Consider the following 26,645-nt stretch of genomic DNA (forward strand, 5'->3'; position numbering starts at 1 on the left):
CATTGCACCCTTTTCCTCTTCTTATCTCTCTCACTATTCTCTCAATTCCTTTCCAGTTCCTTTCTCTGATGATGCATTTGCAAGAATCTCTTCTATAAGATGTGGTACATATATACCATGGAATATTACTCAGCATTCAAAAAAGATAAACACATGCAATTTGCAGCAACATGGATGGCGCTGGAAGGGATCATGCTCAGTGAAATAACCCAGAAAGAAAAAGAAAAATACCGGATGGTCTCACTCATAGCAGGAATCTAGAAAACTTAAATAAGGGACCAGGAAAATGAATAACTATAGGAAAGTAAAAATCAAAATCAACAAAAATATATGAACCAGAGACACTTTTGGGGGGGTGGGTGGAGGGAGGGGAGGGATTGGGGTCAAAATGGGGGGGTTGAAATTGTATGGGGAATATAAAAATAAAATTTATTATTAAAAAATTAATTAATTAATTAATTAATTAAGTAGTATACACACACACACACACAAAAAGAATCTCTTCTATAGATCTTAACATGGTCCATCCTTCACATCATTCAAATGTCTTCTCCTATGAGGGCTCTTCTGCCCTAACTCCTTCTCAGTTATTCTTCATCATATTTTTGTCACTGCACCTGTTGTTATCTGACACAATCTTGGTCTTTTGCTTGCTTGCTTATTTCTTTTCTCCATTCTTCCCCCATTACATCTCTAAGCTCCAGCAGAAGAAGGGCACAATCTATCTTGTTCTCCACTGGATCTCCAGCACCAAGAACAGTTTCTAGCATAGATTAGGCATAGACAAGTTGTGCTGAAGGAGTGAGTCTCTCTTTGTTCCAGTAACCATTAATTTTTGACCAATTAATAATTTGCTGCCTACCTATCATTCAATTAGCCAAGATGGGAAGGATTCCTACCACCCAGATTTGGTTGTGCATGGACCTGTAGGAGAGGAAGTACACCCTATACTCATATGGTTGTGACCCTGGCACATGAGTGAACAGACAAGCTCAAAAGTTCAATAAATCTTTGAGAATTCTTGGTGATGTATGGTGAGACTGTGAAAGAAAAATTGACTGTACTCACCATCCCCTTACTCTCTGTATTTCTTTTCCAAAAAGCATTATAAAAAGTGCTAAGATGTACTGTTTATTTGAATTCACATTACATTTTCATTTAGTCTTGCACAACATAAGCCATTTGCATTCATTTTCTTCTATGGCACTGTTTGTTCCAATATGAGATATTTATGTTTTACTTTTAAAATCTGTATAAAGGAAACATTTAAATGTTATCTTTTTTTTTTTATAGAACATTCACTCTACAAAGGGGCCAAATTCTGTCTCTAAAGACCATGGTTATCAGAGTATTAATTTCAGGCCTGGAAATGATAATGTTCATGGCAGTCTAAGATAATGGCTCATGCTGACAAAAAATCATACTTAATGGTGCATTATCTGTAGTATTACTCTCTCTTAATTGTTTGTGGTGATGTGTGAATAGGTGGGAGAAACCAGTTTCTTTTCATTTGGGCAAACAATAAACTAAACCTTGAGATAAATGAGAAAGAATACATTGTTGAAAATTTCTTTCATGATATATATAATATATATAATTTATATTATATATATAATTTCTTTCATGATAAATTTGTATCTGTGAAGTAACAGGATTTGGCAAACAAGTTCTTTTTTGCAGCCACCATTGGGTAAACTGTATTTAATGCTAGCAGTTAATGAGATAAACACCACACTGTAAATTAATTAGAAATATGAATTCTTAAAAAGTTCTATCACACTGTAAATATTCATCAGCTAATCTGGTTAATATGTCAATATGTTGTAGACCTTCTTATCATAAGTAAATATTATTCTTAGAGTCTGCACCATGACATGTGACAGTCATATTGAGTAAGGATTTCAAGGAAGTTAGTGCAAATTCCAGTATAGTTGAAGACTTGGATAAGCCATGTTAACTTCCCTGCCTCTTAATTTCATCAATATCCAGTATTCTTTAAAAAGACTAAACTCCAGAAGAAGAGAACCTTGTCTCTTATTTGTTGTATTGATTACTACATCTCATAGGAGTGCACTGAAGGATTATGATTTAATAAAGCAGCTGGTGTGGGGGAAATTGATAGAAATGATACTAGGGGTCAGCTATAAGATGAACAGCCTGTTCTTCAAAAATTTTTGCCAGGAACATAAATGTCTAGTACTGAAGTAACAACATGCTTACCCTTACTAACAAATAAGTGTGTTCATAGTATTTCATATCGGGAGGAATGCAGAGACCCAGGCACATTCTCTTGCTCCTGTTGGTCATATAAATTGCTTTCTGGAGAGGAATTTGCCAGAATCTATAGAAACTTAAGCCTTGTATACTTTTTGCCTGAACTTACATTACAAATGACTTTATAAAGCTATGTTAATTGTAGCACCGTTAGTAGTAAAAAAATGAAGCAACCTAAATGTCAATCACTAAGCGACTGACTTAATAAATGATGATATAGTGAAACCATAAATTATGGCATAACTATGAGACTAGACAATGCGGTAGATACATAAGCACTGACATGAAAAGATATTCATAAATTTTTAAAGTAAAAATTAAATTGGAAAATAGTGTTATACTAGAATCAGTTTGCATAAAAAGGAGTCCATGCCTAAAAAAAAAGTCAAAAATTAGATACATCAAAACTCTTGGTTGTTATTATCTTTGAGAACTTACACTAAGGGAGATTCTGATATTCTACTTCATTCATTTCTGTGCAATGGGATTTTTCAGAAGAGAAAAAAAATATGTGTTCCTTTTTCTAATAAAAATATATCTGAAATTGTGGTTGTGAACTTCAGAAAGTATATTTTTTTAGTTGATGGGATATAAGATGGTGGGAGAAAGGAAGGGTGGAAAATAAGACTGCTGGTAGATTTGCTATAATGAAATATGTATGTAGAGGTTGAACTTAATTCTCAACTAATTTCTAAAGATTTCAAGAGCTAATTAAGTACATCTATGAAAAAGCCCCAACCATGCACTTAGGAAAAGTGGTTCTCTGTACTTTCCACTTACTTCTGCTTTCTCAGTGCTAGGCTGAAGGATCATTGTAACTAAAGATCCTTCATTGTAATTAGAGATGTTCAAGTTCCTGATTAGCATCTGAGGCCTCTTAAATCCTCAACTCTTACTTCCCTCTATAATCCACCCCTTTGCCAGGGGAACGAGAATCTTCCATAGCACTAAACCTATTGGAATAACTTCATGCTTAGAAAACTCTGTGATTTATGTGAGCCCCTAACACTCAGTCTCCAAGTGACAGCTGCTACTCTGACACAGAATCTTTGGAAATAAAAGTAAAAATTTCTACAAACTGTATCAGTAACAGCTCATTTATTTCAAATGCTAGCCAGCTGCAAAAAAGGAAAAAAGGGTGATCATTATAGGTCCAGTCTGGAATTGTTTTTCCTTCACAGTTTATTCCTGGACTTGGGAAATCAACTGGAAAATAAATGCTAGTAATTCTGAGTCCCAAGGATCATGATGGCCCTGCAAACCTTTCCTCAAATCTTCCTTGCTTGCCCAGTTTGCTTGCCAGTGGGGAGCAGGCTCTAAGTGTAGGATAGTGGAAAGGAGTCTCTGACAGGGGGGGTTTGTTAACTCAAGGACATCCCTGTGATGCTGAAGAGTATGATGGTCTTTGATGAAAGCCAAGCCCAGACATTCTCAGTTAGGTCTCACCTCTTATTAGCTGTGTGACCTGGGACAAGTCATTCAACCTTATGGAGACTCCATTTTCTTACCTGTGGAGTCCAGAGTAGTTAAATTACAGGGATGCTGTTAGCATTAATAAGTGTGGTATGCTTTGCATAGTTCCTCAAATATGGTAAAACATCAATAAAAAGTGGTTTTTATTTGATGTTATTGATGTTGATGACGGTGATTATCATCATTTTTTGTTGCTAGAGAAGAGTTTGGGGTGGTGGTAAAAACTCCATTGAGGCACCTATGGAAATGACAAAATTGGGCTAGGTTTCCAGGATTGGAATTTACTAGCTCAATAAACTTAAAGTCTCTGTGTGCTGATCAGTAAAAGGAAAATAAAAATACTCTGGCTGCCTCTGTTATAGTGTTGTGACAGCCAAGGGAATAATAGCCATACCAATAATTGTCAATTATATGTATATATTATATCCTATGATTGATCTATATATGTAATATATAATGATTGGCAATGTGATATATATGTTACATACAATAACTAACAATTATTGGTATATATTGGTATATGATATATATTGATCTATATAATATATAATCATTATATATAAACTATAATATATATTTATATAATGTAATCACATATTATAGTTTCAAGTATTATATATAATGTATACATACACATACACAAAATAAAAAATTACCATATCCATTCTGTGTTTTCTGATTTCTACCTTCATTTCCACTTGGCCTAATGGGGAAAGGTAGCTAACAACTAGACTCAGCCTTTTGGGGAGGGTCATGTGCAAAAGCATGGCTACCACATTGAAATTATCACTTGCTTTTCATCAAGTTCACTATTTTTCATTGTAGGAGCAATACGTGCTGAAAAAGAAAATGTGATGATATCAGAAAACAGAAACATCCATTTGCTTAGTCAGGGTACTTTTTCTTTTCCATTTTATCATGTTAATTATAATAAAAAGGCAAACATTAGCTTAAACTAAAGTATAATCCCTAATATATGTTTTCAAAATCCATCAATATGAAAACAATGGTTAGCAGTGTTAAAACAGTATCTTGCAAATTGAAGTTCTACTTATTTCTCCTCTGGTTGGCAGGCCTCTGACTTCCACTTGGGGACTTAGGAAATGGCCATCCTGGGCCTCACCATGCTGTAAGGTAGTCTGGGAAAGAATCCAAGAACCCAAGAATGTCCTTTTATAATAAGCTTTCTATGTGCTACAAATGGAGATGGGGGTCCTTGACCCTCACTTTAATAGAATCTACTCCTTCCTCGCATTCAGCCTCTGAATTTCCACAACTGGGACCAGGACGGGGCATTAGGAATCCCAGACTCACAGTTGTCTCTTCTTGATGCCCCAGGCCCTGAGGCTTTACTTTCAGTTCTGACAGTGGAGCATCTGGCAAGCGAGAGACAGCTTGAGCACTGGCCTCCTTTCTGTTTGACTCTTGACCTCCAATGAATTAGATTCATCTCGGGTTCACAAAATCCCATTCTCACAAAGATAGCGTGGTGGGAAGGAGGAAGAGGGGCACAAGTCTCCACTACTCAATTGACACCAGCTTGACCTCTGAAAGTATATTGGACAACTTCCAGCCACCTGCTTGATAGCTTCAGGGGATGAGAAATGTTCCAACATTGCAGTTCCCAGAAGAAAACGAAGCAGAGATAGAGGTTAATGGGGCCATGGAGCAGGCACCTAACACTTTCTTATGGCAGGACATACCTATATATGTATGAGTGGGATGTTTCCTTTTGACATTCTAGGGTGGTTACTATGCCTGAATGCCTTTGTCCTTCCCCAAGCAACCAAAAGACTCCTTCCCCAAGCCCTCCCAATTCTAGGAAAGCAAACAGGTATAAGAATTAGAATTTATTTTTATAACTTTGAAAAAACAATGTTTGTGTTCTTCTGGGGTGTATAGCTTCTCCCAGGCAATGAGGTTCTGCCCACCACATTCCCCCATGCCTACTCTGTAAAATTACACAAGGTGAGACCAAGAACTACATAAAAGGCTCACTCAGCATACACTGATTTAATCTCTGCTGCTTGTCACCTCCCTACAGGAGCTCAACAGAAACAAGAGCCTTGATTACATAACCTATAATCATTTTCAATAAGTGCTCTAATGCTGGTTTTTAAAAGCTTGTTCAGATTTTACCCAAATAGGACAAATACCAGAGCAAGTCCTTTGAAGTTGAAAGACAGAGACTTTTATAAAGTAAATTTGTTGAATTTTTACATTTCCTTTCACTTTCTCCAAAGCAATAGTGGTTGGGGCACTCATTATAAGGGTTTCCGGCCAAAGTCAAGTGTAACTGCTTCCCTTGTGAAACTCTCCCCCTGAAAAGGAAATGTAAGTGGTTCTATTTCCATTGAGTTAGAGGTTTAATTTTCTCTTAAGAAATCAGAGTTGTCATCTTATAGATGAGAGGAACTCTGGGCTAGTGGTTGCCTGTCTGTTCTCCGCCCATGCCCTGATCCTCTCCTGCTTTGTTCTGACTTTCAGGGCACATCCTCCACCCTCTGCTCCACCTCTGGTTCCAAAATGATGGCTGCTCAAGGAGAACATAGTGTCACTAACTCCTCTGAGAGCAGGCAGGCAGGATGGAACTCAGGAATACCCAGCAAGACACCACCGAATGGTAGATCTCAACCACCTTGCCCTAGGCATCCCCTACCCCAACCCCTGTGACTTGAATATTTTCCCTTTAGAACCAATCATTAACCTTTCGGAGTCCCTTCCATCATACTCCCAAGAAGTCACAGGAATAAGTGGTTGAGATTCGGTGATGGGGAACTGTGGTGGAAGACTGGGGCAAGGGAGAAGTCAGGGTATTTCTCCTCTTTCTCTTGCTGCTTTGGGCAACATCTTGCATGGTGGCTGCCCCTCTCTCTTCTGGCTCCTGCTCTTACTGGACACCTCTAGTCTTCATGGTTGGTCCCAACTTCTGCTACACAGACCACATCATATGTTCCAACATGTGCTCCCTTTATGCTTTTTACCCAGTGGTCAGTAAACTTTTTTATTAAAGGCAAGATAGGGAATTGTTATTACGAGCCAAGGCAAAATTGTGTATATTTTGGTACTTATCTATTTAAAATACCATCATTATAAAAAATTTTATATCATTCTTAATTTATGAACTGGATAAAAACAGGCAATAGGCTGGCTGAGTTTGGTTCAAGTGTTTCTTTGCAACACTTGCTCTAGGCTTCAGGGTGATGATTGTTCCCCACAGCAGCTAACCTCTGGAATGCCTCTTACTCCCCTTTATGATCAGTCAAGCCCTGTGTTCCTAGTTCTGTTTGTGAACCTTGAGAATCAAACCACCTGGCATAGGCTGGACCCTACCAGGTAGAGGCAAGGACTCATTTAAAACCATATTCTATAATGTGGAATTACTACCCATTTCTACCCATTTCATAAATTTATTTTTTTCTTTTTTTTTTTTTTTGATTTTCCAATCATTTACATAACTATATAATTTGGAGAGAACAACTTCACATCTTCATGTGGGAATATATTTCACTCACCTGCCACCAAAGCTCCAGCACCAATGTCCTATTCATTACCCTCTCTCCCATTAAGGGTCCTCCCTCCCCACCATGCCCTCTGGTAATCAGTATATTTTTCCCAGAGTACAAGAATTATTTTTTGCTGTTCTTTGCCAGTTCGATTTTTTTTGGCTATTTATATTCTTCAAATGAGTGAAACTACTGCTAAATGTCTTTCACTTTCTCACTTATTTCACTTAGCATAATCACCTCAGGATCAATCCAAAGAATATTTTTTCGCTTGGTTTAATAGCTGAGTAGTATTCCACTGATTATATATTCCACAGTTTCTTGATCCAGTTGTCTGTCGACAAGCACTTAGCATGGTTTCGTGACCTGGCTGTTGTGAATAATATTGCTTTCATTTCACAAATCTCTCTCTCTTTTAAAGACTTATTTATTTATGCACACAAGAGCTGGGGTACAGGCCAGAGATGCGGGGGGTGAGATGATCCACCAGAGACAGATTGGGGAACAGAACAGGCATACTGACTGAAATACACTGCTGGGGGAGCAGCCGGTAAGACAGGAGAGGTCTGCCACGCCATGTGGCTGGGGATCAAACTTGCACTGCAGAGGCTGAGGACAGCTTCATAGTGCAGTGCTTAACCCTTTGTGCCACCAGGGAGGCCCATTTCACAAATCTCTTATTGCTTTCAAATTTGCATTAACAAACATGCCTCAAAGGAATCATATAAGTCCTCAGTCAAGTTCAGTTGGCTGGCTACTTACTTACGTTTTAGCTTTCCTGGTTGACATCATTATTCAGTGTTTAAGAAAACAAACAAACAAACAAACAAAACTAGAGGTTCAAAGGGTGCCCACAAGCCAATGTCAAGAAGACACTTTAGATTCTGTGACTGACACACTGCTGGCTCTGCTCAGATGGCAGGTAAGGAAGAAGAAACTTAAAATATTGGAGTTGATCCCATACTGAACAAATGAAATCCAACATCACTGGCAGAGGTGTGGAAAAAGTTGGCAAAACTGTCAAACAGGGCTTGGTTGTAGCAAATTCCCACAGGAAGTTAGGTGTGGGTGACCATGCAAACATGACAGGCTGCACCCCAAACCTCACCCTCCCAACTCCTCCACCTTTGCTCAGGACACCACTGGCTCATCTTTGGATGACGGCAGCTGTCTCCTAACTGGTCCCTCACTTCACCTCCCCCAAGTTCCCTTCAGTTTATTTTTAGAGGCATAAGTAAGTAAGATATTTTAAAAATATAAATTGCATGACTCCACTGTTCAAAGCCTGCAATGACTTCCTGTCCCACTTTAATATACTCCAAATTCCTTCTTAGCCCCTAAGATCCTACATGATCCAGCTTCTGCCTGCTTCTTTAGTTTCATCTCCTGTCTCCCTCCCTCCCCAGTCCAATCCCAAAACAAAGGCTTCCTTGTGGTTCTTAGACACTCCCCAATCTCAAACTTCAGGCCTCAGCACTTGCTCTTCCTGCTTTTTGAAGTGTACCCCTCAGATATCCTTGAGGTGTACTGTTTCTTTCTCTCTCTCTCTCTCTCTCTCTCTCTCTCTCTCTCTCTCTCTCTCTCTCACTCACTCCCTTTTACCTCCATCCCTCTCAGATCTTTCAGGTCTGCACTCCTTTGTCACTTCATCGTGGAGATTTTCCCAACCAGCTAATCTAAACTAGCATGCTTCTCCTGCTACCCTTGTTATCATTTAATTTCCTCTCAGCATTGTCCATGCTGTTCTCTTTGCTTAGAACATTCTTCTTTTCTTGTGCCTGGATTAAATGCTATCTTCTTAGGGATGTCATTCTGGATTATTCTGTCTAAGTAGGTGTTCTTTAACCACCTCCATATACATCAACACTTATTTTTACATCTCTGTGCTATGTTTTACCTTATTCTTAGAAATTATCACTATTGAATGTAGGTGATGTATGTACATGTGCTTGTATGCCTTTGTGTGTGTGTGTGTTGTATATTTCTTTACTGCCTTTTTCCCACCCCTATATAATTGTAAATTTTATGAGGGTACGGGTCATATTCATTTCACCAACCAATACACATTGCTTATGTAGAACAAGACCTTGTATGCCATAGGTGCTCAATAAGTATACCTATTGATAAAATGAATAAGTGATCCAAGATGGGGTCACATACAGATCAAGGAAATTTGACTAGAGTCTCCCCACTATATTAGAGAACATTGTTTGCTCACCTTTATCTCTCTGGTACTTAGCATATCTGTATACAAGGACAGCTTGCATTCTTTTAGAAAAATGTATTGAAGTAACTTTGGCTAATAATATTATATACATTTCAGGTGAGCATCACTATATTTCAACATCTGTATATACTGTATCATGATCATCAGCAAAGTCTAGCTTTCATCTATCTTCATACAATTAGCTAACTTCCCCTGACCCATTTCACTAAACCCACAGCTGCTTTCTCGAAAATTCACCACCAATCGGTTCTTTTTATCTAAGAATCTGGTTTGGTTTTGTTTTATTTTTTCATTTGCAAAGATGGCTTTCTGAAGCAAGTATCCAAGATATCTCTGCCAGAAGGTTTTCTTGGGCGGTAAGCCCTTGCTTAGTCTGCATGCAGTGCCAGGGAGTTAACCCCTGCAGGGGCAGCTTTGATCATTGGCCAACAGGAGTTGCATAATTACTCCTGCTTCATCGTCTGGCTACAGAATCACCCTGAAGCACGCTACCCACATCTCCTTGAAGTCTCAGTTACCCCAACTGCCTATGGTGTACCCTGTCCATTCATCTACTCTTTACTGGCTCTTCCCCCTTCCCTCTCCCACTTTTACATCCCTTACTGGTGCTCCCAGGGATCACTTGCCAAGAAAACCACAGATCCTTATTTCAGGGTGTGCATCCAGGAGATCCCAAACCAAGACATCCTACTATCTAATGTCCCACCAGAACTCCCTTTTTGGGGAAGTGTTGCAACAAGTGCTCAACTTAGCAGTTGTACAGGTTGGGAGGGGACCAGTGAGATGCAGTAATTTACCATTTACTGATTTTTTCATTTAAATCAGTTCATGCCATTCTAGCAGTCATTGTGCATATTTCTATGATCTCTGCAGACATCCCCTAACAAGCGTAGGTCCTCTCACCACTGCAGGAATCTCAAAATAGGACTGTCTTTGTCTTTGGCCTATAGCCAAACTCTGAAGCCAGTTTTTTGCACTGAATTCTGATAATAGTATCAAAAACAATGGTATGATTCAGTGAACACCAGATGTGTGCTGCACTGGGTTACACAAACAAATTGCATGAACTAATCAAATGGTCACAACCATAGTATGAGGAAAGTATTTATTTCCTTTTTTCAGTAAGGACCCCTTGTCTCAGGGCAGTTATAACTTGTCTATTAGGGAGTAGAACTGGGATTTAAAGGCAGAGACTTGGCTAGATTCATCATTACCACTTAGGTTACCCCACCTTCAAATCTTCCCAACTCAGTCCCATAGAACCACGAGGCCTCAACACATATAAAATTTACTTTATGGCACACAACTTTAAAGTGAGATTCTGTAGTTATAAAACTTCTAAATTTTCATCAAAAAAGTGAAACCCTTCATAATGAGAAACAATAAATGAATACTTAAATGTAATTGCAAATGTAGTATTTTCTGAGAAAAAGCTATAAAAAATTGCAGTCTTTAACATTTTCAGTTTTCCCAAATTGGCCTTTATGTCAAAAAAAATTATTTAACACCACTGCTCTAGGGTATGGATCTTAGAGAAAAAATGCTTTCTGTCCAACAGAACTCACTTTAACAGATAATGGCCCAAACCCCAGAGCTTTCTTGGCATCTACCTCCAGCTGTTCCCATGTTCCAAACAGGAGTGGGAGAATCACAGAGCAGTAGCTAGAGACATAAAGAGGAGACTGGTACTTATGAAGCCAGAACCAGCCAAGCAGCCCTAGTGCGCACTGCTTCAATGCAGAACACACTTTGTCAAATTCTCTGTTTCAGTGGTCACAAGATTCAGACTCAGGAACTCATTCTCAAGTCATACAACCTCCAAGGATCATGCTAGTGCCACTGTGCCTTCCTGTCTTGTCATTTTGGAAGGTTTTAATTCTCACATGAGTTTAATAAGAAAAAAAATACAGGATTGATGATAATACCTTCAAAGACAACTCAAATAAGTGTTAAAGAAAAGGGTTAAGCAAATTTATAAATATGAGATAGTTAAATATGCACAGACCTTTTTTTTTTTTTTGTTCTTTTTTTCTTGTCTGGGTGTCATTAGTTTATAACACTGTAGAAGTTTTGGATGTACAGTTCCTCCAAATACCCACCACCAAATATGTGATCACTATTTTTTTTAAAGATTTATTTATTTATTTATACAAGCACTGGGTACAGTCAGAAGCACGGGAGGGTGAGAGAATTCACCAGGGCCAGAACCGGGAGAGCAGAGCAAGCAGACCGACGAAGTACACTGCTGAAGAGAGCAGCGGGTGGTAGGAGAGGTCTGTGCGCCATGTGGGACCTCCGCTGGTGGCCAGGGATCAAACCGGTGCTTCTGAGGCTGCCGGCAGCATTGCAACCCAGCGCTCAACTGCTGCACCACCAGGGAGCCCCGATATGCAATCACTATTCACCAGCAAGTTATTCTCTCTCCCTCCTACCTCCCTCCTTCCCCTTCCCTGCACTGCCCCCCTTACCACCATTTGTTGTCAAAGTCTAAGGGCTTATTTTTTTATTTTGGTGGGTTTGCTCTTGCTTTTCTTATATTCCACAAATCAATGAAATCATATGGCATTATGATATTTTTTTCAGAGAGAAAACTGACTTCACATAAGGGATCTCAACTGAAAACCACATAGAGATGTTTGCTGAAGATAGTGATCATTTATCAAGTTGGTTATTTAATATTGAAGTGGAAAATGTCAGATTGACCTGTGGATCAGCTGAAGTTGGGACATAACCTGCAGACTGAAAGTTTTAGGGAACAACTGTTAAGTGCCCACAAGGCCACATGCAACCTGATTCATGCATTCCCAGATGACTGTACCCTTTGCTTTAGTCAATAAATACTCTGTAACCTAGTTGCTCAGGGATCATACTTTGGAGAGAGATCTCCCTTGGACTGGTGTAAAGCCTGCTGGCATAAATAAAGAGCTTTCCTCTTCCTCTCTGAGTGCTGCCTGCTTCTCTAATGAAAATCTGCCCTAATGATAAGCAACATTATATAACATGAGTTACAGTTACCTACCCACCTACCTACCTACCTACCCACCCACCCACCTATTCAATACATCCACTGTCTGAAATGTTGGTAATTCAAGCAATGCTAATGTCTTAGGTTGGATTTCCCAGAAGCAGATTATGAGATCAAGAGTTCAGTGGGACTTGTCGTTGTAGGATTTTTCTCTGAAAACAGCAATAGGGCAGTGGAGAATTGAGAAGAAAAGGGAAAGAAGTAATAAAAGGCATGTTCAAGACCAGATTTCTACTTCAGGGAGAGCTATCCTGCTGGGTACCTCCCGAGCAATACCTGTGGCACATGGCAGGGAACATGTCTTGGAATTATACTCCATGAGGAGTGAGGAAGTTGGCATATCTATTCTCCTATTCATATTCATCATTGGATGAGGACTGGTCCAAGAGACATTAACTCATTAACTCCCCAACATCTCTGACCTGTCCTGCATGAAGGCCATGCAAGTTCCATGGCTACAGAAAACCCTTTAACAGTCCTGGGGGTTTACAGTACAAAGTGTAGGCATAAATAGTGAGGGACAAGGACATAGCATGGCAATGGCAGTATCTACTACAGTCAGTTATTATAAAATACAACAAAATCAGAATCGTTACACACATATAGTCATATATTCTGCTTTGTTACCTAATACCATGCTGGCAGCATTTCACATCTTGAAGTGTTATTTGAGATAATGATTTTTAATGGATGCCTAGAATTTCATTTTATGGATGTGCCAAAATTTATTTCACTATTTCCTTATTTACTGACATATAAATTGTTTTTAATTTTGCAGGATTTAAAAGAACTGAACATCACGAGGTGATATTAAGGAGTCACAAACTTTCATATACTAATTAGAAGTAGGCATGCATATTTTGAAAACTAGCATTTTCTAAATTCATATTATCTCACAGTCAATAATCTGCTAAGGAAGATAAGTAGCTTCCTTTGGTCTGTCATTTACAGACTAATTGTTTCTGTTGAAATCACTTGGCATTAGAGTTTATTTTCTTCCTTGTGTTTGCAATAAATGGAATAGTTAGAGCTGAATGCTCTCACTTTATTTGGCATTGGATTGTGAAATATAAAGAGAAAATAAACTTTTTAATGATTTATTTCATCAACATCTTGCTAACCCAACTTCTTCTGAAACAAATGACTGCAACATAATCTGTACAAATTCTAGTTGTGGTTGCTTATTATTGAAATATTCCCCAAAGAGATAATGGTGCAACATTTCAAATTATCCAAATATATCACTGAAATTGTCTTTCTAGTAAAAGTGAGTATTTGGAAAGGCATGGCTATCTTCTAGATCAACAAAAGTAGGGGGTGACAGGTTAATCTTGGATCCTTAATAGCAGACAATAAATATTGCACAGATGTGGTAAACAAGAGTGACAAAAGCTTTCTTGCTTTCTTCTAGAACAGTGATTTATTAATAGCTGCTGAGAGACCCAAGCTTTTAGGAAATATAATAGGACCATACAGCTGGGGTGGACAACATATGAGGCAGAGAAAATGTTGAAAAAGAGTAGCTGGTTCTTTACCCTTCTCAGTGAATATCATTTTCGCATGGATGCTATGAGCAAGGTAATGTTTGGAAGGCAAAGATCTACTTCTATAAAAAACAATGTTGATCACCTTTACTTCAGAACCCAAGTAAAAATCTTTCAAATGAGGGAGGTCACTCATGAGAGCCACTGCACTTACAGATGGTAATAAACATTTTAATCCATTTCTCTAGTTGTCTTTAGTTGGGTCATAATATATCTTGGGAAGAAAATGAAGAAGCCCAATTCTGGAAACTGTTGCCTCAAAGGGCATTGTCAAATTGTATGCTTAGCCAAGGACTATATGCAATTAAATATCACTCTGCTCTCCACTCCCACCACATCCCAGCTAATGACTTCCCATTTGACTGGGCTCTTATTTACCCTCTTCCAGTTTGAGAGTCAAACTTGTACTCAATGTTTGGTGACCCATTTCTCTTCAAATCTTAAAAGACTTACCTTCAAGTTATCTGTTCCTATCTCCTGCCACAACTCTTGGTGAGAATTCATTGTGGAAGGCAATGCAAACATTATAATTCTAGACAGAATTAGGATGACCTTAAAATTGGAAATGTGGGCAGGAGGGAAGGAATTTAAAACTGAGGTCCCAATATAGATAATTCCCAATATGAACCACTTCTAGCAATTTTTTTAGAGGAATTCCAATTTGGATCAAAACTCCCAGGATAGGGCCTCCCCGGTGGCGCAGCGGTTGAGCGCTGGGTTGCGAAGCTGCCCGCAGCCTCTGCAGCGCTGGTTCGATCCCCGGCTGCTCCCCGGCCACCGGAGGAGGGTCCCACATGGCGCGCAGACCTCTCCTGCCGCCCGCTGCTCCCCTCAGCAGTGTACTTCGGTCCTTCTGCCTGCTCTGCTCCCCGCTCTGGCTCTGGTGAATTCTCTCACCCTCCCGCGCTTCTGACTGTACCCAGTGCTTGTATAAACCAACCAACCAAATAAATAAATAAATAAATAAGACATGCCTCTAGAAAATTAAAAAAAAAAAAAAAAAAAAAAAAACTCCCAGGATATATGTCCTCCTGTGGGGGTGGGGGAAAGTTACTGGGTGAGTATTTTATTTGTTTTGTGTGCTCAGGCAGAATTCTTCATGCCAAGTGTCTCTAGGAGACAGCATCTTTCTTTTAAGAAATCACAGAAGAAAGGAAGTGTCCTTACTGTGAGTCTAGTGAGCACAAACCACCATTTCCTACCTGAATGGGTAGGCGAATGCTATGTCAATGCTGAGGTTACTTTCTGTCTTGTTGACACAGTCCACACTCAGCCTCAGGCCTCCGGAATAGCCACCGCATGTTGCAAATGCAAAGATTGCAAAAAGCTGTGGACAGCAAAGAAACAAAAGTGTTAGTTAGCAAAGAGGCAGTTATTCGAATAATGTTGATCTAATGAGATGTATCAATGAGAGCTTAATATCTAGATTGCGAGAAGTTATGGTTTTCCTGAAGTATGGCATCATATTTGGTTCAGGCTGAAAGATGAAGGTCAGGATGACAACAGGGAGATGGGGAAATAAAATAACAGGGTTTGTTAGTGTAAAGAGTTCTCCAATCTTAGAGGGTAGAGACATAATCTCACACTGAAAGACGGAAAGCAGTGCACCCAGAGATTAACATGGATGTCTCAGATGGGGAGAATCTGGGATGTCTCCTTCCTTTCTTTCTTTTTTTGTTTTTGTTTATTTGTATTTTCTGAAAAAAATGTTTTGTATTTTGAAATATAGTTAATAAAATATAGTTAATTTTTAAAGACATAGGTAATTCTAGTGCTACAGGCTGGAGGAAGAGTACCTGAAAATCTAAGAAGCACTATTTCAGGGCACAGGATCTCAGTATTTGTTAGCCTCAAATCTTTCTTGGAGGTTAAATTTGCAAGTTAGTTGCTTTTTCATTGAACTATTCAATGATTCAACGGATTACCAGTCAGTGTCATAATCTACCCTTGTATAGAATATGGACCTGTAGAACTCAGAGAAGTCTCAAGGAAGAAAGACATCTAGGAGGGGTGGGGGGCCTAAGGTGGCCAAAATAAAGGCCAAACTTTGTCCTCTTAGTCTGGCTAACTTCAGTGGGCTTTCCTGCTCATTCCTGAAGAACGTGAATCAAGTAAACTTAACCCTCATTCCTGCAGTCATTTTCCGATTTATTTTAATTTTGAAATTCAACTTCTTCCCGTAGTATGGGCTACCATAGGAGCACTAGGTTTTTTTTTTTGCACACTATCATGTAATGGTGAAGGGCATAGGCACTGGTACCTGACCTTGGGAAGGTTGCTTAATTCCCCTGTGCTTTGGTTTCCTTGTCAGTAAAATAACATTGACAATAACTCCTCGGGTCATTTTGTTATTCACCATAGGAGGCAGACAGTTCACGTGCACAGAAGGCTGCTGAGGGTAGCAACATCGCAAGTATATTCAGAAAGTTCAGAAGGTGAAATGAGTATTATCTGTAACACCTGCTGTCTCTGCCTAATCAGTGGTGGAAGAATTCACAGAACTGCTTGTCTCCAATGGCCATTTAACTTTAATAAGAAAAGATTGGCTAATGAGAAGACCTTCACAGGAAAAGCAATACTTTGCGGGTTGTTTTTGTGTGCAGTGGTTTCAATTTATTAGTTTTCAAATTCAGTATTTTTAAAATGGAAACAACTTGACCAAAAGATACAGTGGGTGTAGTAAGCTCAGAATGTGCTTATATGTGTTAGTGTGTTTAGAGCATTTAGCACAGATCCTGGCACAGAAAAAGCACTCAATAAATTTTAACAAATGTTATGACTATAAATAAACATGGGTGAGCTCCTTGGTAAAATGTTCCAGGTCATAAAATGGGAAATTTAGACTTACTCCCCAGCTAAATCTCTATGACCATCAGCCCCATAGAACCAACATCCAACAAGAACAGAAAAGCTGATTTTTTTTTTTTTTTGCTTTTCTTCCTAGTTTTCTTCCTAGTTTGCCTGAATGGTGGGGTTTGAGGAGGCATTCAGAAGTAATTCAAATTACTGTACAATTTAAGGATGGCGCACATACTGCCAGGTCTCCAGGGAATCTGATCTTTATGCTGATAGCACAGATTTATTCCTCATGCCCAAATGCACATTTTGTGCCAGCTCTTAGCACTGCTTAGGACAAGGAAGAAGTAATTTTTTTTAAAGATTTATTTATGCATCTAAGAACTGAGGTACAGGCAAGAGGTACGGGGGTGAGAGGATTCACCAGAGACAGAGTGGGGAGCAGAACAGGCAGACTGACTGAAATATACTGCTGAGGGGAGCAGTGGAGAGACAGAAAAGGTCTGCTGCACCATGTAGGTATCTCCCTGGCCTGCTGGGGATCGAACTTGTGCTGCAGAGGCTGCGGATAGCTTCACAGTGCTGTTCTTCACATCTTGCACCACCAGGGATGCACAAGGAAGAAGTAATTTTAATTGTTATCTAATCACATAAGAAGTAATTTTAATTGTTATCTAATCACATAATACTGGATGTCCAGCCCCATCTGCCACACAATGCCTTTAGTAAGGCATCTTCCAGATGAACAGAGTGACAGACCTGAGCTAGGGCTGAAGAGATAGCCCTTTCCCTGGCCAAGGAATTCCACATTCCCACATTAAAGATGTGACAGAATAGCATATTGGCTCCAAACCATTGTATTTTAAAAAGTTCCTTGAATCATTAAACTGTAGTGGGTTAGATTTGAAGGGCATGAAGACAAATCCTGTTAATTTTAATACTTGATGACTATAAAGAAACTACCCTTGGTTTTTCATTTTATATTAAGTGCTTTATATACAGTAGGGTATTATTAATACCACTGTATAATGAACTTAAGATGGAGTGATAATTATGAATTTAACTAGTTCAAAATGTTAGCTGCAAGGAAAGACGGTGTCAGACTATTGAAACCACACATCCTGGTATTTCTTATTTTAACGTCTATTGAGCTCTGAAAACTTAAGACATTGTTCTTGAGTTAATGTGACTCCTATGGGCTTCTGGTTAAGTCTCCCTTCCCCACAGTCCTCACTGATTAAAGGGAAATCATACTGTGCAACCGATATAAAATTCACATGGGTTTCATGAGGATTAAACAGATAATGTCTGTATAACACTGGAAGAGTCGGATCCTGCTGAGTGAATAACTTATTACAGGGATGGTTGGTTCAGTATTTGGGGGAGTGAAGTCAACTCATTCAGAATATATCAGCCAGGGACCGGGGCCGATAATTAGGATACATCAAGACACAATGAGGAGAAGTGATTGGAGGCTCTTGGGGGGAATCAAAATTTTTTTGGTGTTGCGGAGAAACATGGAATAGGAGGGAACTTTGGAAATCTTCCCACCAATTCCCCTGCAGAAGTCCTCCTAGCCACTGCACATAGGTGGCAGAGAGAAGCAGGTCTGGAGTCAGGTAGACCTGAGTTTGAGTCTGTTTCCTAGGTGTCTAATGCTAACAGACATATTTAACTTCTCTAAACTTCATTCCCACATCTACTAAATCAGAGCTAATTTATTGCTTCACACAGCAGATATTTAATGGTGTCCTTTCTAGCTGGTGGAGAACAAGAAGTTAAAATGGAGAGAAAATTAAAGATGAAGAAGGTTCCTGCCCACCATGGAGCTTCATGCTGAATGGTGGAGATAGAAACAAAAAATCATACACAAATAAAATAGACTAGCTTTCCCTCAAATCTCATAACACAATTTGTAATTATAGGAGTTGTATCTGAGGTTGGCACCTTTAAGCTGAGACCTTGAAGATGAAGGAAAGGAAGTTGCACAAAAAGAGGGGATCAGGTGGAGGGAGTGCTCTGGGCAAAGGGAAAAGATTGGAAGAAAAGTTTGATGAATTCAGGGAGTCAATAGAAGGTGAATGTGAGAGCTGGGGCTGGGGGAAGAAGTTGAGAATAATTGTATTTGGCTCACCTGATTTTGTGTGCATTAGAACACACATAAAACATTCACCTTGAGCTCCTGCCACTGCCACAGCTACTACGCTATTGAAGGAAGTGAGAGCTAGAGAGGAAAATTCAATCAACTAGAGTAGATTTGGCACTAAGATTCTAAATTCCCTGCATCCGTATTCTAATTAGCTCTGTAATGACAGGAAGAATAAGTGTTGGCTACCTGGGAAGTTGTTGACCATCAAGTGGGTCAGTCTTCTTTATCCAGAGATTCATCACAGTGCTTTGGTAGCCTGAGCCTCTCACCCATTTATCTACATGTTCACTAGGACCCAGGTGGGTGGATGGATGCTCCTATTTTCTCTCCTTCCCTCTCTCTCTCCTTCTTGCCCTCCCTCCCTCTTCTGCTTCTTTTCTTTCTTCTTTTCACCCTCATATGGTAGAGGATTTTAGAGGGAGGGTCTAGGAAGATGTTATAAAAGAACAGAAACTTCCTTAGCTTGACAATTGTTGCTTCGAGAGACCATCACCATTAGCAAGGGGAAGGTTTATGTGTCTTGTGAATGCTTGGCTCTGCAAAACTAATGTGGATCCCTAAGACAGACAATATCTCCTTCTGGGAGATGGAAAAGGTGGGAGAAGCTTTGTTATGCAGCCATGATGGAATGAGAACTGGGGGTGGGTCCTTGAAGATTAAGGAGAGAGAAGAGCCTTGAGTGGACAGAATGTGGGGTGAAAAAGAGTTGAGACAGGGGCTAGAAAGAATGCTTGCAATCTGGGATCTACCCTAGGACTACAACCAACTTGACAAGGTATAGAAAAGACCTGGGTTTCTGTGTATGCACATGCATATGCATATTCTAATCTCCAAACTCTGGGCTCTGTGTGCTCACCCTCAGCCAACTCTGCCTTCTTTCTATTAATGCAGTATATACATGAACCATTCTGAATATTGAGGGTACAGCCCAGGGGCAAAAGTCCCTTGGCCCAACCAAGAGAGATTATGAGACCTCTGTGTTTCCATCTTTCCTCAAGATCCCCCAACAAAGCAGGTATTTCACTCATCCAGCATATTATAAGATAATCAATATTATAACAATTGGTCCAATCATCCACTACCCTTGAGTCCAGGAAACAAAAATAAATCTCCTACAAAGGACTCTCATTTCATAATGTCTTGGATGATCTATGACTCTGTTTCTAATAACAAAAAATTATTCTCTAAATGGACAAAATTAGCCAGCAGAGATTTTCCTTGTAAGTGTCCTGATTAGAAATACATTCAGGTGAAAGAGAATTGAAGCACTGCTTTGCACTTTCTGGCTTAATAAGCATCCACATACCAAAATCACCCAGAGCAGGAATATCTCAGCACAGTAACTATTACCAGAGTTTTACCCCTGGAAACAGAGCAAGCAACTCCCTCCTTGGAACTAATTGAACCACACAACAAATATCCATGAAAGCTGCTATTAATCCTTCTGGTTAATTTGCAAGACATAGTAAAAAGCAATAAGTTGGAGAGGAACAAGAAATAAGGCTGTTGAATGGCTCTGTTAGGGCACTGTGGTCTGTAGATAATATCAGGGAAGGAACATCATCCAAGGCCTGGTACACAACCACAGGCATCAAGGACAATTTGAAAGAAATAAGTGAGAGTAAAGGAGAATGGCAGAAAAGGGATAGGGAGATTGGAAATAATTATTGAAGCTCATATTGTCATTAACCTGTGTGTACTGACAATCATATCTCCAGAGGATAAAGCTTGGACTTGCCAGTTTCCATGGTGTAAATGCTCCCACTGTAGCCAATTCCAAGCTACCAACATATACTACTTCTGAACCTTGACCAGGAAGAGATGCATAGTTAGCTGTGCTCCAGCACCTCTGCCACAAAGGCATTTTCTTGGACTCACCCCTAGGGCTAGGACCTTGGGCTTATTCATTAATATGTTCCCCCTTTTATCAGTTTTCCTCTTTTTCATATCACTGATTTTGAGGTTATTTCACTGATTCATTCCACTTCCACCAGGTACAATTATTCATTCATTCATTTATCTGTTCAATCACTTGTTCACCTAGCAGCAGAGACTGCTGGTATCCTGCTCATAACCCCTTAGCCTACTCTAGGCGGGGACACCAAGACTATCTCCTTAATATCTAAGTTTCTCTGTTGAGGGTTTCTCGGTGCCCAGCCTGACACTGGAGCATGGTGAAAGTCTGGAAGTTAATCCCCTGAGAGCTGACACCAATGTGTCCTTGTCCTTTAGTGGGGAAATTCTGCCAGGTGTTCAATTCAGTTTCTTAGAGGATGTCCACAGGGATTGCCCATAGCGACACCTGCTCTTGAACAGATACCCACAGCTGGCTGTCTTCCTTTCTCTCTCTCATTTCCCTCCTCATCATTGTACTTCCTGGCATTGCTTCTCAAATCAACTTCTTGACTCAAAATTTTGGTGCTAAAGAACAGAATAATTAGCTTGTAATGAGGATGATGATGACAGTAGTAATGAAATAACTATATTCTGTTTTCTGTATAGGTTTCTTCAGTAAGTTTATTATTTACATGAGTTCATTTAATCCTCTCAACAAGCCCCTGAAGTAGAAACATAATCCCTCATTTTACAGATGAGGAAATAGATTATTCAGCACGCCCAGGTCACATACTATCAGTAAGTGAAATAGTCATGGTTTGAAGTCAGATCTGCCTTCCTCTTCCCAGTTCCCCCAGGACTGGAAAGACACTCACTCTTGGTTGAAGCACATGATTGGAAAGACTAATCCAAAATATAAATTTTTGGCCTTGTTAAGGTTTTCTCTGTTATTTGCTCAGAAAGACAACTAAGGACTAAATGAAACCTTCATAGAAAAAAAAGCTCTAATCATCCAAATGGATGCCAGTTGTAGCTCCTGTATTTTGTTTCAGCAACACAAGCTTTCACTCTGCAGCATCAAAGGGGGAGTCACAAAGTCTGATGTCAGTAGGTTATGTCAATTACACACTACAGGGCCACCTCCTAAATCAACCACTCACATTTGGTTTGGGAGGTAGTTCTCATTTTCATGCATTTCCATTACTACACACCTTATTGTTTAAAGAGACCAAATTCCTTCACTTTTCACCCTTCTCTGAGGAACCCCTGTCATCCTTTTGCCTTTTATGATTTGTCTTGAGCTGATGAGCCATTTGCCCTCAGTACCCCAATTGCATTCCTGGGTACAAAGTTATGTATAGCAGCTGATAACCTCAATAGTAGCCCTAGAAAAGACAGAAGAACATATTTCTGGGATATTTAATGGTCAGAAAGATTGTGTGTTTAATTTTGATTAACTATAGCCAACTATAGCCTCCCTCACACTTGCTACCCAAAACAGATGAACACCACTTGAAACAAATGTTCCATTTCTACTCATTTTTGTCTCATTTTCTTTAATTGCATTTTTCCAAGGAAATTGATCAAACATCTTCCTAGCTATAACTTTATGATTACTGTAACACTGCTGCAAAAGGTTTTTGTGACCAATCCTGTAAACCTCAGATGAAGCCTTCATGTGAAGATATAAATTGTAAGTTGTCCCTGAAAGACAATATAACTGTATCTTTGTATTTCATTTGGAAGCACTTAAAATCATTGTCAAAAGTCTTTCCCCTTTCGAGTGATATGTTTTCTTCTTGTCCTGTATATCTGTGTTCTTAACCAGCTTCATTATCTCCCATGCTATCTTCCATTTCACACTACCTGTTAAAAATTGGACACCACGCCCTTGTAGCTGCTTGGTGATTTGTGTGAAAAGTTTCCGGGCAAAAATAGTGTTAGAAATTGCTACTTCATAACATCACCTGAGGAATTCTGACCAAGCCCTGCAGAAGAACTCCAGATTACATAATAAAAGAAGTTTCCGTGTTCATTTTCTTAGACTTGCTGCCAAGAGACTGGATCAGTAAATATGCGGTAACAGGTTACAATAAGCTTGACCAATAGCCATTTAAGCAAATAAAGATATGTTATTCATACATATTGAGAAAGTCAGTCTATGTGGCTTCTGGTATTGATGATGACTGGGCCAATATCTCTTTGGTTCTTATGGTCTTTGTCTCATAGTCACGGAATGGCTATTGTGTCCATGGAGATTCTTGGTTGCCTATGAGACTGAAATGAATATTCAACTTCTCTGGGTTCCATATGGAAGGCAGGCAAGACACCCAGGACTGGGAATGGTTGTTGAGTGAGTATGCCTTCACTGTCTGCCACAGGGACTTACAGGGAGAAGGGGCACAATTAAACCAAGCATTTACTACACATTATGAGGCAAGACAACATAGTCAAACCCAGTCAGCATCTAGTCATTTTCTTTTCCTATACAGTGCCTAGAAAGTTCTGTGCCTTATGAGCAATGACCTACATTTAACACTAGCTGACAAACTGAAATGCAAATTTCTGCTTTAATTTTATTTCCTGACATAAAACTCTGAAGTAAAATGCATCCTCAAGCTAGCAAAAAATATATTGGAAACAGTCTTCATGGTTATAAAAAAATAATTCTGAGGTATTCAATCAATGGAATGTTATGTAATAGGTAAAAGGAATGAGCAGTATATAGAAAGTTGCTCATAATCTTTTGTAAAACAAAAGAAAAAAGCAAATTTTTGGCCTCCCTGGTGCCACAGAGGTTAAAGTCTCAGCGCTGTGAAGCTATTGCTGGTGGCATCAGTTGGATCCCCAGTAAGGGAACTAACCTACAGCAGACCTCTCCTGTCTCACCCACTGCTCCCCTCAGCAGTGTATTTCAGTGGTTCTTTCTGTTCTGCTCCCCACTCTGTCTCTGGTTTATATTCTCATCCCCCACACCTCTGGCCGGCATCCCAGTTCCTGTATGCATAAATAAATAAAAAATAAATATTTTTCAAAAAAAGAAAAAGCAATTTCCAAGTATTTAACATTTGTGCATTGCATTTTTATGAAAGGAAATATTTATACATATACACATTTTAATGGACTTGCTAAGGTCTATAGAGGTACCACTGAAATATTTTCAGTTGATACAAGAGGCAGAACCTCAGTTTTTTTTTTTTTAAAGATTTATTTTTATTTATTTATTTATACAAACACTGGGTACAGTCAGAAGCGCAGGAGAGTGAGCGAATTCACCAGAGCCAGAGCGGGGAGCAGAGGAGGCAGAAGGACCGAAGTACACTGCTGAGGGGAGCAGCGGGTGGCAGGAGAGGTCTGCGCACCATGTGGGACCCTCCTCCGGTGGCCGGGGAGCAGCGGGGGATTGAACCCGCGCTGCAGAGGCTGAGGGGGTTTTGCAAACCAGCGCTCAACCACTGCGCCACCGGGGAGGCCCAGAACCTCAGTTTTTACTTATTTTTGTATTATTTCCATTCTTTCAATAAGCCTATATAACTTTTATAACTAGTTTTCCCCCTCAAGATTGTAAATTTAAGTAACCTCTGGATAACTTCAACAAAATAAATTCAGGTTTGTTATTAGATGGTTGTGCTGTTTTGAACTTTCATTTGGATAAAAACAAAAGTAAAATCAAAGAAAACTCATTTCTTGTCAAAATTACCTTCAATAGGTACTTGAAGTACTAAATCAAAGTAACCAATCAAATTTATTATATTTATAGAGCATGCAAATAGGATAAAATTTTTGACCTGTTTATTAAAATATTTTGACAAAGTCTCTATTTTTTTATTATTATTTTTTAATTTATTTATACAAGCACTGGGTACAGTCAGAAGCGCGGGAGGGTGAGAGGATTCACCAGAGCCAGAGCGGGGAACAGAACAAGCAGACTGACGAAATACACTGCTGAGGAGAGCAGCGGGCAGCAGGAGAGGTCTGCGCGCCATGTGGGACCCTCCTCCGGTGGCTGGGGAGCAGCTGGGGATCGAACCGGCGCTGCAAAGGCTGCAGGCAGCTTCGCAACCCAGCGCTCAACCGCTGCGCCACCGGGGAGGCCCAACAAAGTCTCTCTTTAAATCAAGGTAAAGGGCCTCCCCGGTGGCGCAGCGGTTGAGCGCTGGGTTGCGAAGCTGCCCGCGGCCTCTGCAGCGCCGGTTCGATTCCCGGCTGCTCCCCGGCCACCGGAGGAGGGTCCCACATGGCGCGCAGACCTCTCCTGCCGCCCGCTGCTCCCCTCAGCAGTGTACTTTGGTCCTTCCGCCTGCTCTGCTCCCTGCTTTGGCTCTAGTGAATTCTCTCACCCTCCCGCGCTTCTGACTGTGCCCAGTGCATGTATAAAAAAAACAAACGAACAAATAAATAAATAAATAAAACATGCCTCTATAAAAAAAAAAAAAACATTTAAAAAAAATAAATAAATAAATCAAGGTAAAAATGTATTTCAAAACATGCCACAGGAACATATGGTAATGTATAGTGCCAATCATCTGTTGAGTAAAATTACAACTTATCTTTCATCAGATCCAATGAGAGTAATTATTTTTAAAGAGATCAACTCAAATTTTCTCATATCTGTCATAATGAAAACAAAAATCAAAATTCAACAGGGATTCTCACCCAAAACTGATACAGTTTCTCTGACACCTGATTAGAAATTCTTGTGAATTAATTTCTTGCCAGTTGCAGTGTTTTTGAACTTGACATTTTTTGGGGGTAAATGTGATGTGGACTTCCTGAATTTTCTTACCTATTATAATCATCATATAAAACACTGAAGAAAATTATTGATGATAGATATCTTAACTACATATTTCTGCTTGACAGGAAAATTAGAGCAAGATAAGGTCATGGAACAAACCATCGCTCTGTACTTTAATAAGATGCACAGAGTGTGCTGGCACGAACAAGTCCTTGTGAGGAGCCATGCTTTCATGATAATGTAAAATGATTAGAATTTTTTTTAAACTGAAGATAATTTTTAGAAGGCCTAATAATCAAGTTAAAATCTTTAAACATCATTTTTTTTAAATAAGTCTTAGATACTATATCCCACAGTCTCTGAATAGAAAATAAAAGTAAAATTGGGATTTTATTCTGCTTGTGTTCTGTGTATTTGACAACCTATTTTTTTTAAAAGATTTATTTATTTATACAAGAACCAGGGTACAGGCCAGAGGTGCAGGAGGGTGAGAGGATTCACCAGAGACAGAGCAGGGAACAGAACAGGCAGACTGACAAAACACACTGCTGAGGGGAGCAGCAGGTAAGACAGGAGAGGTCTGCTTCGCCATGTGGGATTCTCGCTGGCTGGCCGGGATTGAACCGGCGCTGCAGAGGCTGCAGACAGCTTCACAGTATGGCACTCAACTGCCTGCGCCACCAGGGAGGCCCTATTTGACAACCTTTTTAAAAATTTAAATATTTCATGATATAGAGTTGTACTTATAGTCATAAAGCAAATTAGAACAATTTAGGATTATTTAGGAAAAAATACTGAAACAAATAATTGATATAGTCAAAATGTCTTTTTACTAGATTGTAAGGGTTATTAATTATTAAATACATATTTTTTTCTTATTAGAAATTGTTTTGTTTTAAATTCAGCTTCACCTTAATGAAAGACAAGCACAGGATTCAATTAAAAGAATGTGGGAGTTGATTTTTTTTTTTTGCATTTTTGGGGCTTTGTGCCTTTATTAAATGAAATTCAGGGCTTACCAAAATATAAGACACAAGTAAAAACAGGCATCACATATAAGTGACCTAAGAAGGAGCA

The 26,645-nt window shown here is 39.5% G+C and overlaps 1 protein-coding gene across 2 annotated transcripts in view; it reads right to left on the reverse strand.

Annotated features, from left to right (window-relative positions):
• Positions 1 to 26,645, reverse strand: part of SYNPR (synaptoporin) — a gene marked incomplete at its 5' end in the record, with an annotated part of 296,390 nt that overhangs the window by 94,703 nt on the left and 175,042 nt on the right. For both annotated transcript variants that reach the window (XM_084247343.1, XM_084247344.1), the window contains one exon: positions 15,252 to 15,376. In XM_084247343.1, coding sequence (XP_084103469.1) covers positions 15,252 to 15,376 — 125 coding nt within the window. The remainder of the gene's footprint in view (positions 1 to 15,251; positions 15,377 to 26,645) is intronic.

Source organism: Talpa europaea, assembly GCF_964194135.1.
Source record: "Talpa europaea genome assembly, chromosome: 11".
In the NCBI taxonomy this organism is placed as follows: domain Eukaryota; kingdom Metazoa; phylum Chordata; class Mammalia; order Eulipotyphla; family Talpidae; genus Talpa; species Talpa europaea.